Source organism: Amphiura filiformis, chromosome 19 (assembly GCF_039555335.1).
Source record: "Amphiura filiformis chromosome 19, Afil_fr2py, whole genome shotgun sequence".
Taxonomy (NCBI): domain Eukaryota; kingdom Metazoa; phylum Echinodermata; class Ophiuroidea; order Amphilepidida; family Amphiuridae; genus Amphiura; species Amphiura filiformis.
Window position 1 is genome coordinate 59,403,601 of NC_092646.1, and position 15,938 is coordinate 59,419,538.

At 35.5% G+C, this 15,938-nt stretch overlaps 1 protein-coding gene across 1 annotated transcript in view; it reads right to left on the minus strand.

Annotated features, from left to right (window-relative positions):
* LOC140141574 (xaa-Pro aminopeptidase 1-like) overlaps positions 1-15,938 on the minus strand; it is a 51,226-nt gene that overhangs the window by 25,778 nt on the left and 9,510 nt on the right. The window contains exons 5-12 of the mRNA XM_072163485.1: positions 11,768-11,872; positions 9,447-9,539; positions 7,233-7,388; positions 4,680-4,790; positions 3,722-3,803; positions 3,235-3,320; positions 1,539-1,669; positions 521-607 (exon numbers count right to left, since the gene is read on the minus strand). Coding sequence (XP_072019586.1) covers positions 521-607; positions 1,539-1,669; positions 3,235-3,320; positions 3,722-3,803; positions 4,680-4,790; positions 7,233-7,388; positions 9,447-9,539; positions 11,768-11,872 — 851 coding nt within the window. The remainder of the gene's footprint in view (positions 1-520; positions 608-1,538; positions 1,670-3,234; positions 3,321-3,721; positions 3,804-4,679; positions 4,791-7,232; positions 7,389-9,446; positions 9,540-11,767; positions 11,873-15,938) is intronic.

Sequence of the window (15,938 nt, forward strand, 5' to 3'; positions counted from 1 at the left end):
ACCTGAAAACAAATTTTTTCTTGTAATATAAACATATGGGGTACTAGAGCATACACAAATCGTAATAATGTGTAGAATAGAATATAGAAACGCTGTGGTATCTCATATGATAGTCATGGTATGCTTAGCCTGAGTCGCTCGGCCTATCTCGAACAAAATCGCGATGCGTAGCTGTTAAAAACGAGAGGATTCGCTGTACTATCACGGCAATTTTTAACACGAAGATATAGGGATGATGACGATGTGCACTGCTCTTTTCAAAGACACTAATCTTATATGTGCTGGTAATCAATATTTTGTAGAATTACGATCCAGGTCTTTACCACTGTAGTATCTGACTTTGTTGCAAATTCAGCCCCCGGTATAGATAACACATGCAATGGATCGAAAAGACTTAACATATACATGGAGCCAGATAACGGTTGACCCTTGTTTTGTCAGCCTGCCCCTGGTATTATATAATCATGGGCGAACTGTGTAAAAACACTGTATTAACCAATTACTTCATAACAAAACTTACATGGGCATTTCTCATTCCTTTTATTTCTTGTTCACTTTTTACGGCTTTCATAAGTAATATAGGAGAGTCAAGTACGACCCTTTTTTCCTGCAAAATAAATTAAAGAACGGAGAGAAATCTAAAGATTATTTATATTTTGTCCAAGAATTCAAATGCATTAAATTCAAATTAAGAGTAAGAACATATTTCAAAAATATCAATGACACAATAATATAGTGCCAAAATAAATGTTAAAAAAAATAGAAAGAAAAAAAAAAAATGTTGCGATTATTCGGAATGTTATTTTCTATATTATTGTGGAAGTTTGCATTACGAATATTCGCAATAACTTTGAGAATACTCGCAACCACTTGGTGAATATTTGCAAAGTGATGATTGCAATTGTGATTATTCGCAATAACTCGCACTGTCATTACAAACTTCCACAATGTTAAAGAATATAACATTCCGAATAATCGCAACATTTTTTTATTTGACACAAATATTATGCTTGCAATTTACACCATCTATGGCAAAGATGCATTCCGTCGGTCGCAACACATAGTGGCGTACGTGAAGGACAAAATACGTTTCCGAGCAAACCGTTTTTGAAGGATATGCTACTAGTAACGGGGTCTATACTTCTCCACTGTTATCTCTCAGTGGCCCGATTCTATTTGAAATTGAAGTTTAAGGTTCAAACTATTAAACTGTGTCTTTAATAGTTAACAAGGAATAACTGTTATAGGATAATAGTTAGCCCTAAAGCTATACGCCACTATGTGAAACGGAAAATTTGGAAAATCACTCTACGCCACTATGTGTTGCGACCGATATAATTTTACCACTCCTTGCAAACGAATGTGTCTAATAGTACTATATATCAGTGAGGAATTGGATTGAGGAATGGAAAAAGCGAGCAAGAGACAAATAGAAAAGGTGAAGAAGGAAAAGGACGAGATAAGGATCCGGTAAAAGAAAGCAGTGGGAGATAGTGGAGAGAGAGATAGCGCGCTGAGTAATAAGGCGTCCTTATTACCTCCGGAACACGTTCATAAACTGCGTAACTTGCATCGGTGCTTATCCAGATCTTTGCTTCCGTTAACGCCGCGAGGTCATCCAGAAACCTATCGTATTCAAATATCCCAACACAAAATTCCGATAAACTTTCTGAAAGACAAAATAATATCAACTATAAGTTGTTGTTGTTGTTGTTGTTGCTGTTGATGATTGTTTGTTTATTAGAGTACAGCTAATTAGTTTTAGGTCGTTTTCACACATACATTAAAGGTATAGCCTACAGGTTCCCTCTGAAAGAAATGCATCGCCTGAACCTTAATTGTTTGGGTATTTTAACACCACAACTAAACATAACTAAATAGCTTGTTGAAGAATTAATCAGCTATCACATACTTTTTGAATTTGGACAATTGGCAACACCGTTCGTGAAATATGAGAACTCCCTCATTTTCAAACGTTTCCACTGATTAAAATATCAATCGATGATCTGTACTCGGAGTGCTAATCACTGCGCATTATCAGCGCATGAGGCGTCTGTTGTCATTGATAGATATTTGACTCTGTGAAACGCGCTGAAAATGAGGTTAGTTTCGTAAAATTCTTTTGTTTCAAAAACGGAGCGGTCAATTGTCAAAATTCAAAAAGTACGGTTAGCTGATTTTGTCCTCAACCACATCAGTTATTTAGTTATGTTTAATTTAAGCTTTAAAATATAAACTGAGCTCAAAAAGAAACTTATAATTTTTCACAAGGTCATATCTTGAAATCCTGTCCATCAAATTGAACCAAAATTACACACAGATATACTTCAATACTCTACTCTTAACACATGTCAGTAACCAAGCAGTTATCCAACTGACACAACAGCAAAATACACTGACATGGGCAGGGACAGGCGATTTGCGCGGAAAAAAATAGCAAATTGCGCGGAATTGCGCGGAACTTTGTTTTTCAGTGCAAATCATGTATCCCTAAATTGCGCGGAATTGCGCGGAAAGAAAGTTCCGCGCAAATCGCTTGTCCCTGGACATGGGACAGCTTCCTGGACCACATTCACAGCCCAGCCCTGTTTCATGAAAAAAGTGTATGAAAAGCAGAAAGCAGCACCGTTTTATCATCTGTGCAAGGATCTTGTGTGCATTCTCACAGATTTTTTGTCCTGGGTGCCAAATGTTGGGCTGTGAAAGTGAAGGAAGTCCAGGAAGCTGTCCCATGACAGTGCATTTTGCTGTTGTGTCAGTTGGACAACTGCTTGGTTACTGACATGTTTTGAGTAGAGTATTATGGTAATCATGTGTGTAATTTTGGTTCATTTTGATTGACAGTATTTTAAGATATGACCATGTGATTCACAAGTTGTAAAAAATTATAAGTTTCTTTTTGAGCTCAGTTTATAAACCAAAAAAATTCAGTTTCCAAGGATACAGTTCTTTCAAGGACACCCTGAATAGTAAATCGTTATATTATGAGTCATGACTCGTTGCGACCAATAAAGATCACGGATCGCAACTGTTCACGACTAGACTGCCTACGTTCAGAGGAGTACACGTTGATAGTGCCTTCAATTATTTTGTTTTATGGGAGAGATCATGTTTTAGGACTATTTTCAAATGTGCCCCGTGTTTGTGTTGCATTGCTTAAACGGTTTTGCACGGCGAAAAAAAATTATACTGTTAACTGTTCAAATAGTATTTTTTTCAAGCGAATGTCCATACCATCATTTTCACAATTGTCAATTCCTTTCCCAAGATGGCTCCTGACTTCTTCTGTTAGGCGTACTGCTCTATCGTACATGTACAACCTGAAATGAAATGTTGAAATTTATTTTGAAGTTAGGATGGCTACAATCGCAAAACATTATTCTACTGTCTCATAAATCATGTTTAACCTTAAAGGGGCATTTCGTAATCCACAACCTCATTCCCCACTTTTCTCCCAAAAAACTGTAGATTTTTATACCAACGGAAAAATGTTTACGTAAACATTGTTTGCAAATATTTCAAGCAGATTTCTTCGCTTAGCAAATATATCGTCAAATTTGATCAAACAAAAACAACACAGTAGCACTGTGGAGCAAAACTCGCAAAACGCAAAATCGGAATCAACTGAAATACGGTTTTTATGTTGAAAGCGGATAATACTCCTTGAATTTTATTTTTATTTTGTCCATTAAAATTGGTCATAAATATTCTTTATTCCTACCTTATGCTGTCTGTTGTGATTATGGTGTAAGATATGAACATAGGATTATACGGAACATCTTGGCCACGAAGATTAAAAATCCCTACAAAACCAGAACAATAGAGATAAATATCAAATTAAAAGAGATAAAATCCTTTAAAACAAAGAGTTTTGATAATACATTGCGCTGTTGACTCCCGGACTAACTTGTTCCAGCCAGTAGCATAGCGCCCTCGCATATATTATCTTTATTTCCTCTACCGATTTTTTAAAAACCTTGAGTGACAAAATCGCGCAGTAAGATTTGGTTGGGAAAAAATTACGTTTTAACGGATGATTTTGTCAACTCTGTGTGCATTTCAAAACGTTTAATAAACAAAATAATCTGTACCCAACGTTAACTTTGTTGGTAAACGGTTGCTACAAAAGTTTACTAAAGTTGGTCCAAGTTTAGCCTAATAGTACGTATACTTTGCTTAACGGTGCGGTGGCTAACTGTTGCTCAACAAAGTTAACTGTTGCATAGTTACTTAAAACTTTACTTTTTTTTAGGTGTGAGTGTTCCATTAAGTAGCGAAGACTGGACTCCAACACACATACAACAAGGGCTTCGTGCACGAGGACTGGGGACACGCGTCCTCGAAATGTAAGTCCTCGGGAAACGTCGAAAAACGAGGTTCTATATCCTACTATCCTCTCTATAGCTAATGTCCTCAGAGTGTTAGTGTCGTGAGGACATGTTCGGTATTACTGATTTTCAAGACATTACATGACTACCCATGACAACCGACATACAGAAGTCGAAAGGATGTAGGATATGTGTATGTCGGGGGTTGGGGTGAAGAAAAAAAAGTAAGGAGGTCGAGTTATTAGCAAAATGTAAGAGCCATGCAATAAAATATTCTAATTGGCGTGAGACTTGCAGATACAACTATATTCATATGATTCTAATAATAAATATCAGTTTTGTTTCACTTACATGCACTTTCATCAAGCTTGGCCACCACTAATGCCTGTACGTCTTCATCCATCATTTTTCCACGAATACTTTTTTCTTTTAATCCCCAGATTTTATCTTGCCAAGTTTCACCTGCACAACGAGAATGATAATGGGTGACTTCACACGATATATAGCATCAATCTGCATCAATGCAATCTCTCGTCATGCGCATCCGTAATAGAGACTGTTTACACTGCACTGGGATTCGCATCCGGGAAATTATCGCGTAGTGAGTGAGTAAGTGCGTCGAGGTGCGTGTGCATGAAGGGCGCCCGTGGCGCAATGCCGGGTGTGCGTAGGGCGTTTATGGCGCGATGCGGTCTGCGCGGACACAACAGGAGTTCACACAATGAAACGCTTCCCGTGAATGCGCATTGATGCGGACCCCTCCTCACATATAGAACCATCACATTTGATTCTTTTAACATCATGTCTACACATTAAATTTTAAAGACAGCTAATGTATTGGGCTAATCCATTTGATATCCACACTCCCACTGAGGACGAATTCGTAATTCCAACCAAATTCAACAGGTGAAATAATTCCAAATCCGAAGATTTCCATCCGTACGAAGTTAAAAAAAGGTGTGGAAGATTTTGCCATTCGAAACTATGTGATGTGAGGTCAAAAAAAATTAAACGAGGTTTAACAAATTTCAACATTTTAAACTGGAATTTAACATAAAACTAGCACACATTCCCGCTCGATTGAACACAAGGTGCAATTAAGTTAAATTTCCACGTTTGCTATTGTTGGCAATATCAAAATGTTTATAGAAATAAAAACCTTGTTTTTGTCAAAAATAACACATAATTGTTTGACCACACATTAAAAACTAAAACCTTTCTAGCCAAACAAAGATGGTTTTATGAGCTAGAAGTTTGTGTTCTACTGTTATTCCAAAAGGCAACACTCTCCATACTTTAATTCACGAGAAAATCTAAAATATACAGCAATACTTCACTTAAGCCTCTTATTCCCTTAACAAAAACAACTCATTTTCAGCCAGTGACCATTGATTTTATGCTAATGCTGTTACCATGGTTACGTAATCAAGTGTGTGATATAATTTTTACATAATGATGTTTGAAAAACAAGGGAACAGTGTTTATGTGATCATAGAGAAATGCCATGAAAATAATCCATATATGGGGTTACAAGTCAACTTTCATTACATACTGACCGACCCTCGTAAATTAGCTACACGTATTTGAATGGAGCTTCAACTTCGTCAATACTCTTGTTTTCTACGTTTTTTGCCAAATGTTTCATTCCAAAAATACCAAATGACAATTTGAATGTCTTATCCTGCACTTGTAATGTCAACTCTAGTATTCCATGGTCTTGCAGTATTGTGGTAAGGCTAAGGAATATTGTGCTTCACAATTTCAACAACACACTTCAGCATGAAACGATGTCAGTCAGAGGGGTAGCCAGAGCTTTGCCGGAACACCAAAAAATGGAAAGAAGAGGAAAAGGATAAAAGAGGGGAAAGATGAAGAAAAAATAGGAAAATTCCAGGGGAGGAGGGAAAAGGATGAAAGAAAAGAGCAGGACATAGCAAAGTCGCTTTGGTGAAAATTTCATGATCGTTGCAAGCCATAGGCTAATCAGTTACTGTAGCTTATAATGGTATTACAGTATACTAAAATATTCACATGCAACGCAATCTTTTTAAACTTGTAAGCAATTTGTTGAATAAGTCATAAACATAAAAGACCGAATATGACGTCAGACCATGATCCTCTGATTAAAAGGACTACCTTACAATCATTGTCAGAAGTCGCTTAATTATGGTGACCTGCTAATACGAAATGAGCATAAAGTCGCAAGTTGGTAATTTCGAGCACGCCAGAAGAATGTACATACTGACATATTAATGGCTTAAACAGGTGCGTGCCAAACAAAGAACACCAACGCAGTAGCCAGGATGTCTCGAAACTACCAACTTGCGACTTTATGCTCATTTCGTGGTAGCAGATGGTTGAGAAATCAGGAATAAACTACTTCCTTTTAAGAAACATCGACAAAATAGGATGAAAACTGAAAGACTACGTCGTCCGCCTTTGAACTCGCGTCTATACCGTAAAACCTCGTCTACAAGCATAGAGTGCATAGTGTCATACAATTCATGCCACTACGACTGTAAACGTAGATCCAGTTGTATGCAACCTCTCTGCATTTTACAGGAATTGTTATGTTAAGAATGAGGATATTTATACATGTAGGTCACTAATACACAATATCACTATGATCGGTAAAAGCGAGAAAGATATCAATATCAATCTCCACACACGTACTTGGTACTGATCAAATTGCAATGTATAAATGCATGCGTAAAATATTAAAGTTGGGTTGTTAAACCCTTATCCCGAGCAAAGAGGAATTGAGACCTGACCAATGAGGTGAATCGATTTTGGTTACTTTAGAAAGAACAATTTAGCTCATTGGTCAAAATCAAGCCAACGCCGCTAGCGACTATAGGGTATAAATCCAACTTAAACCATTGATAGTGGCGTGAAATACTTTACCTGTGTATATTTCAGCATCTAATGTAAGTAGTACAGTGTTAGGATATGACGGTTGTTCACTCCATATAGAATCTATTAAGTTGTCGCGTATGGACGCTAGTGTGAGATTTTTATCTTTGGTTTTATCAAATTCATCTTCGTAAGTTTGGTAATCATCTGAAATATTTAAAAAAATATAACGTTACGTGTACCGTTTTTTTTTTATTTCATCAGTTCTATTCTTCAAAAAGGAGAACTTCAAACACTTCACTATACTTAAGAAATTGGATTCTTGGACTTTTTACACCACTGTCTTCAAAATACCCTTCCCACACCCACCAATACGTTTACTTAAATACTAAACAAAAAAGTGTATACTTCAACAATACATCTCCTTTTACTTTTAGGATATCATTGAGTTCATGTCTCAAGGTCCGTTGATACTACCACCGCATTTGCGATGCGTTGCTTTGCGATGCCGATATATCGATTACTTTTGCCGCAACTCAACGCAACTCGTCGCATTTCCAAGTTTTAGTTTTTAAGGGGACTCGATCTTTTGTGCGTAACTATATCACTCTATCATTTAAAAAATTATTTGAAGAAGTCAAAGAGCCCTAAGAATACTGTAGTGTAATTCACGCCAGACACAATTTCTTTATATGACAAAAATAAATTTTTGTAATCGATCAAAAAACAAACGTTTTATATCAATTTTAAATTTAGCCTGAATCCGTAAATATGCCATATGGTACCTCTCGCCCTTTTTTAGGTCAAGGCTGTTTTTACCATTATGCAGCGAACCATTGTTGAAGCTATTTCACATACATGTACAAAACATTCTAGAAAAAGAATGAGGCCATATACTGTTAAAATATCTTTGGTTGATTTCGAATGATAATGTCATGAAGTCGTAAATGTTAAGGTCAAATTCCTAAAACCAAAACAAAACATTATATTGCGACGCAGATATTTCCCGACTTACGCAATTTCATCATCACATCAGTGTCTTTATTATTTGTTTGAAGCCTTTCCCAAACGTTCGTGCTCTTTATGCATAAAACGGCTAATCTATCTTTACAAAACGCGTCTTTTTTAGTAAACAAAAGGCTAAAGATGGCATTATGAGATTTATCATTATCATTACACTCATCCACTCAACTGCCACCGTGGCCGAGCGGTAAAGCGCTAGACGCGTAATCAATGGAAGTTTCGAATCGCTGGTTCGAATCCCAACGAAGCCTGTGGAAACTTTTTTTTTCTTCAAAATTCATGATCGCATTCCGAAATGAGTCACTTGTCGGTAAATCATGTATCGTATCCTTAACTTTATTGCGATATCGCAATGCAGTAGTTTGCAGTACGATGCAAAGCACAGCATCGCAAAGTAACGCATCGCAAAAACGGTGGTAGTATGAACGGACCTTAAGAGATATGCTATAGCAACTTTTGAAATACCAACCATGCAGGAGATCTTGCCAAAATGACAATTGAATGCCCTGTTTGCATCATTTCTGTTTGTATTTTTCTCTGGAATCCATCTTGAAGGACAGTATTTCATAAGGGTTACAAGTCGTTTTTCCGAAGGGACATTAATCCGAAAACCCAGTAACATGTTTAAAAACTCGAATCCTTACCCCAAGCTTAACCGATACCCTAACCCTAATAAGCTAAGCCCCAAACCTAACTGTAACCTACTCCCGTATTCCAGAAAAATTCAGAACCAATTTTTTTGGATTAAAAAAACACTATCCTGTTTTGCCAAGTGAAACATAGCTAAATCCTAATCGTTTAGGTAGTCCTAACTAGCAATTAAAGTCAAATTTTAATATTTGGCCAATTTTTGGAAATATGGGCCAAAAACATGTATTTTTATGGTGTTCATCGTATGCTGTACAATCAAGCCCAAAGACTTGTACTAAGACTAATTTCAGTTTATGCATTCTCAATTTTGGAAAAGACATATGTTTCATTCTTTTTACCAACCATTTAATTAAAATTTAATTTAATTAGAGCAATATTTCGGTATATACTCAAGATTTTGAATGCTTAGACTTGTTCCAAGTCTGTGATTTTCGCCCCCCTCCCACTTTTGAGGCAAAAAAACCCAAATTACGTAAATTGCAACTTTTTGCGGCAATTTTGTGCAAAATTGGTCAATTGTGCCCCCCTGAAATTCAATTTACATCCCATGCCCCCCCCCCCCCGCCAGGTGCCACCACTGCTTATACTTACCTACAGCCATAAGAGAGGGATCAAATCCGACCGTGTCCCCATCGGAGAGGTTCTCAGCTAACCATTCCGCTGGAGTAGGAAACCCCTCAACACCTTAAAAAATAAATTAATATAATATACAATAGTTTGGTTCAAGTGTTTAATTTAGTTTCCATTGTTTTTTGTAAGTTGTAATTCCATTGAACATGTTGAATCATTCTTGATGTCGATTTACTAATTTTGTCTGGAATAGAGTACCAAGTGATGACAACACAGAAAACTTTTTTTGCATTTCAGCGTTTTGAATACCATGTATCGGTGGAGCATGATGAAAAACATCCACAGTCCAAATTTGGTGGAAATCGGATCACGAGGGCCCGAGATATGGCCGCATGAATACCTAATTAGCCCCATTGAAACAAACAGTTATGAACCAGGCCAATTTACACTGATTTCAATGGGGCTAATTAGGTATTCATGCCGCCATATCTCGGGCCCTCATGATCCGATTCCCACCAAATTTGGACTGTGGATGTTTTTCATCATGTTCTACTGAAATATGGTCATGAAAATGCTGAAATGCAAAATGAAAATTTTATGAATGTCACACTTCGGTACTCTATTTGTAATGGACCCACTCCAAGCAATTATAGCCATCAGTTTTTAATATTCAAACTTTCATATCACTTGAAAACCCCTATACGAGTGTATCAAACAAAAACTAATCACCGGGATTAGTATTATTGTATCGAATACATATTCCTTGAAAATGTCCTGGCAGGTATAACAACAGAAATGTACCCACACTGGTCAAACATTTACATTTTAATCGATATGCTACCTGAAAGGTAGTGTCAGAATTGTTGACAGCTGTATGAGTCACGCTCTTAAGTAAATACATAAGTGGCTGCCCATTAATTGGATTACAAGGGGTTATAAAACCTAATATGAATAGAGAGTTCCCGTGTTTTCAAGCGGAACGGACTACAATAGTGTTTATAACGTGATTCGCACCGCCGTATTCCTCATTCCTTTGATTTGGTCAATGACCCTATTGGTGCTACATTCTACAAAATAACATTTGCTAATTATTGCGCGAGTGTTGGTATTCTGAAAATTGTAAACGGAGTTTAGGTTTCCCTCCAAGATGGCGGGTAACCCAAAACACGGGAACTCTCATTGTAGCACCAATAGGGTCATTGACCAAATCAAAGGAATGAGTTCATTGTCTTCGCGTTACAGATTGAAAATCAAAGACTTGAATCTAACTATTGAATATTTTAACTCATATTACCATATTGATCGTTAAATCTCCATGGAAACAGCGAAGAAAAGTACACTGCTGTCCTTTTGTTTATCGTTGTACTTTCTGTGTTTACAAGCATCTCATTCATTGGGCTATTTCATTTAAAAGTCATACACCCTTACGATAGACGTAATCTTAATCTCCCACGCAGGGGGTGTAGGTTTGAAATGGAGTCATCCAATATTGAGTGTAAGGATTTTAATTGGAATAGCCCATTTGATATAAATGGTGATATTTGTGTGTAAATATTAAAAAATTGGAAAAAAGCTCGCAGATGCTATAAATAAATATGACACTATTCTTTGAAATTTATTTTCAGCACCATTTATTCTATTTTAATACAAAGAAAGACGTTTTTGGGCAAATATCATGAACCTCATGACCGTGGCATGCATAGTATAATTCTATGAATAAACGACAATTCTGTAAACAAAATGGTTGCAGTAGTATGCAGCATGCAAACATAATAGATTTGAAATTTTTTAGCATTATGCATCTCCAAAAGAGCGCTATATAAAGATCTCTCAATAAGGAACGCAATCGTTATAAATACGCACCTTCAGCTTCAGAATTTTAAAATTAAGTCTTTATAATAAAGAGTGACGAAACAATTACTAGACGAATTCAATGTGATCCAATATGTTCTCTTATTCACGTCAGGGAGGCAAGCATTTTTATTATAATTTTAGTTTGAGACCACCTTCACATTACTTAATTAAATATTCTTTATTTTTTCCTTTCTTTTCAACATTGCAAAGAATGAAATGAAGACCTGAGCGCAAGAAGACCGTAAGTCCACTTGGCCCCTCAACATGTATACATTAAAGTTACGTATAGTTTCTTAGGTTTTTATAATGTTTAATACATGTTCCAGGGTGAAAACATCATGAAAGGTTGTGAAAGATTTTTGGCCCCTGAACATGTATAAAACAACCAACATATACGAAACTATACACAACTTTAGTGTATACATGTTGAGGGGCCAAGTGGACTTACGGTCTTCTTGCGTTTAGGTCTTAATTATCTTTATACCTACGTTGTTTCATTAGTTTCCAGTTGCAATCCAGTTGTCTTTCAGCCTGAATGAAGTATCGTCCATCAGTCCATAGCAAGGCTTCGTCTGATGTCACAATGGCTAATCCTAAAAGAGAACAATATGGGATCAGAGGTGTAACAACAGGCTCGGGGCCCATGGACAAGGAGCAGTGCGGGGCTCTTTTTTACATCGTCCTTATCAGCACTTATCATTTTCGCTTTTGCTCGGGACCCTGGGCTCTCGGGGCCACTCGACTTCGTCAACCCCGTCCACCCGCGTGGGAACCTCAAATTCGCATGGGCCAAGTATTTCACTATCAAATTGAAATTTGTTAAAGCTTTTGTTGTTGTTTTTTAAATTAAATCAGGTGAAATGTCAGGTTTTACAAGTTTCGTATAAGAAAGAAAGAACAGTTTACCAACCCAAAGTGTTACAATTAAACAAGACAACAAATATAGACGTCCGTCTAGAGATCGGAAGGTAGGTTCGATTCCCATGCCGGCACATTCCCTTGCCTTTTTATTCAAGTTGGGCTTTGTGCCGGTCGGACTTTGTGTTTATTTCTTGTCTTGATTAATAGTAACACTTTGGGTTGATAAACTATTCTTTCTTTCTTATTAATATATTTACAGTTTCCTATTGTAGCGAGCAATCGTTTCCCATTGTGTTTATATGTTCTTGTGCAGGGTTTGTAGTCCCATTACCTACTTTCGTATAAGCAAAGCGTTTCCTCTTGTTGATATAGTTATTTATATAACAAACTTGCTTCATTTTCATAACGAGCGAAGGTATTATTAAAAAGTTTTATTTAATGGTATTATCAGAATATTGTAAAATGTAAGAAAATTAATACATTATATTGAATAGAGCAAGAGGACAGTTGCCCAGCAAACACAAAACGTTTTCGACATCATTCGCAAAAGGTTATAAAAGGTTGTCAGAAAACGTTTAAATGTCGGGTTATATAAAGGGTACATTAATGGTATAAAACGTTTTCATAACATTAAATAACATTTGTTGGTTATTTACTGCACAGCAAACACAAATGTTTTACAGAAAACATTTAAATGTCGGGTTATATAAAGGGTATAAAAACGTTTTAATAACATTCCAAAAAATTTTTTGAAAACTTGGTACAAATCATTCTAAACAGAATGTTATTTTGGGGTTGAAAAATATTCTACAAAAATGTTTGCCCAAAATATTTACAATAACGTTTTTAAAATGTTTTCACGACCTTTATATAACCCGACATTTAAATGTTATTAAAACGTTTTGTAAAAACATTTTAAGAACATTTCTGTGTTTGCTGGGTGCAAATATTTTAACATAATGTTATTTAAGTGTTGACAAAATATTTGGCCAAAAATGTTTGCAAAAATAGTTAACAATGGCATTTCGAAAACATTTTAAAAATATTGTTGTAGTGTGTTTTCATGCAAAACGTTTAAAACGATTTCATGACCTTTATATAACCCGACATTTTAATGTTATTAAAACGTTTTTACCTAAATCAAAACCCAAAATATAACTTATTTAAAACGTTTGAAACGGGTGGTAAACTGTTCCTTCTTTCTTATTAATTATATTCAGTTTCCTCTTGTAGCGAGTAATCGTTCTCCATTGTATCTATTTGTTCTTGTGCAGGATGCACAGTCCAATTACCTACTTGTACTTTAAAGTTTCGTATAAGCAAAGCGTTTCCTCTTGGTGATATATATAGTTATTTTAATAACATTACCTTATACAATGTAACGTGATCAATACAAATGATTTAGATATGGACAAAAAGTGTTTTAAACTTGCTTCATTTTCTCATTTTCATAATAAGCGAAAGTGAAGGGTGAGTAAAAAAAAGTGCAATAGAGAAAAGAATCCATTTTTATTTAAGAACCGAGCTGAACCTGTTCGGTTTTAAAACATTTTGTACACAACATATCCATTAGAGATCATGTGTGAAAACATCAAGGAATTAGCATTTACCGTTTGGTGTTTATGACACATTTTATAGCGATACCCAATTTTAATGTTTGTCCAAGAGACATCCAAAATTTGAATGTCAGCCCACTCTGTGTAAGGTAGATTTGGAACCACGGCATTTTCTTATGCTCATTGCATTGAAATAAAATGGAGCACCCAAAGTGTTATTGCCCTTGGTCTTGTTTCAGGAGAAGAAACATTATTTGTTGTTATTTTCATTTTCCCTTTACTTTAAAGATATTTATTCTTTATCAAAAACATATAAATTTGTAGGCGGGTTTTTCAAATGTCGAAATGAAATGCGCGCAAATGGATGTGGAGTGAATTACAAAATATCCAGTAAGTTGGACATATTGGGGTTAAAAAACTAGAGTTGGAGTCGATTGAGGTATGAAGGACTTAAAGTAATGTTAGAAAGTTTGTTTGAACAGAAAAAAATTAAAGTAACGCAAAAATCAACCTTATTTAAGTTAAAGTTAGTTTCAGAGCTGGTGCCTTTATCGTGCATTGTGTGCTCTTATTCAAAATACATGGTACCTCATGGACAAATAATGAAATTTGGTATCGCAGCAAAATGACTCATACAAATTAAACGGTAGTAGCGAATCGTCTCATTTTTTCACAGAAGGTGACTATTGAGTGTGGCATTTATAACAACTTTCAATAATGGAAAAGTTCAACTTGGTTCTTACATAAATATCGATTCTTTGCTCTATTGCACTTTTTTTTACTCACCCTGTATTATTCAAAAGTTCAATTTAATGGTATTATCAGAATATTGTACAATGTAAAAAATGAATATATAATATTGAATCGAGCAAGTGGACAGTTATCCGACAAGTGACATCCTATCATTTTCTATTACATTAAAGAATCCTTTACGGACATGGAATTTCTCAACGTCTTTACTGATCAAAGGGATAATACTAGCTCATTCCATACCACGGCCCTGTCATAATACAATAACGATTTGACACCCTTGCAGAAATTTAACTATCAAATATATATCAAATGTATATCAAATGTCTATTAAATGAGCATTTGATAGGGTTTTGATGTATCAAAACCCTATCAAATCATATTTTGATATAGATTTGATAGTATCAAATCTCTATCAAATTTGTTTTTTCCTATCAAATTCCTATCAAATATGACTTAAGCAAAAAATAATCTATCAAAATCCTATCAAATATGACTCAATCCAAAATAATTCTATCAAATGTCTATCAAATATGACTTTAGACTTTTTAGACACTATCAAATTCCTATCAAATTTGACTTGATCAAAAATAATTCTATCAAATGTCTATCAAATATGACTTGGCTGATTTTAGACCTTTTAGACACTATCAAATTCCTATCAAATATGACTTAAATCAAAAATAATTCTATCAAATGTCTATCAAATATGACTTTGCTGATTTTAGACTTTAGACACTATCAAATTCCTATCAAATATGACTTAGATGATTTTAGACTTTTAGACACTATCAAATTCCTATCAAATATGACTGCATGGTGCTCCTAGAAAAGGGGGATCTACAACCGTCAATACCATGGCAGCTTTCACATTTCAAACGGTCATGACAGTTGGAGTTGCAGTTTTTTCAAAATTTGGGGCAAATTTTGTGTTACAGAAAAGGAATTTTATGGCAGCCCGAGGTGTGTGTACCTGGGGTGTGTACTAAACTGTAAGTAGGCTATATACAGTCAACATTTTGATTAATTTTTAAAATAAAATTGATAAGCTTATACCTACTATCTGAATCGATACTAAAAATTGTTTGCATGATACTACGGCACACATTAATTTGGTACATATACTACATGTACATGATGTACCATACTCACAAGATGCACATTGCACAGTTCATGATCATGAGTTAATTTGCAATTGCAAATTGGAATGTCTATATCGCACCATGCGCACACTTGGCATACGTATGCGTATTGCAAGCTTGTTAATGCTTGTGAAAGATGGGCTTGTGAGAGCGCCATTGAAATGCACAGGAAAATACACACGTTTGGATGGCGTTTTGTCACTGCAAAAACATACTATATATAAAAAAGTTTGGTATCAAATTAAAGCTTATCACATGTAGAATATTATTCTTTTAACAGAATATATTGGTGACCATCTACTTTTTTTGCTATTTGCTGCAAAGAAAAAAGGTGCAAATTTAACCTAAAA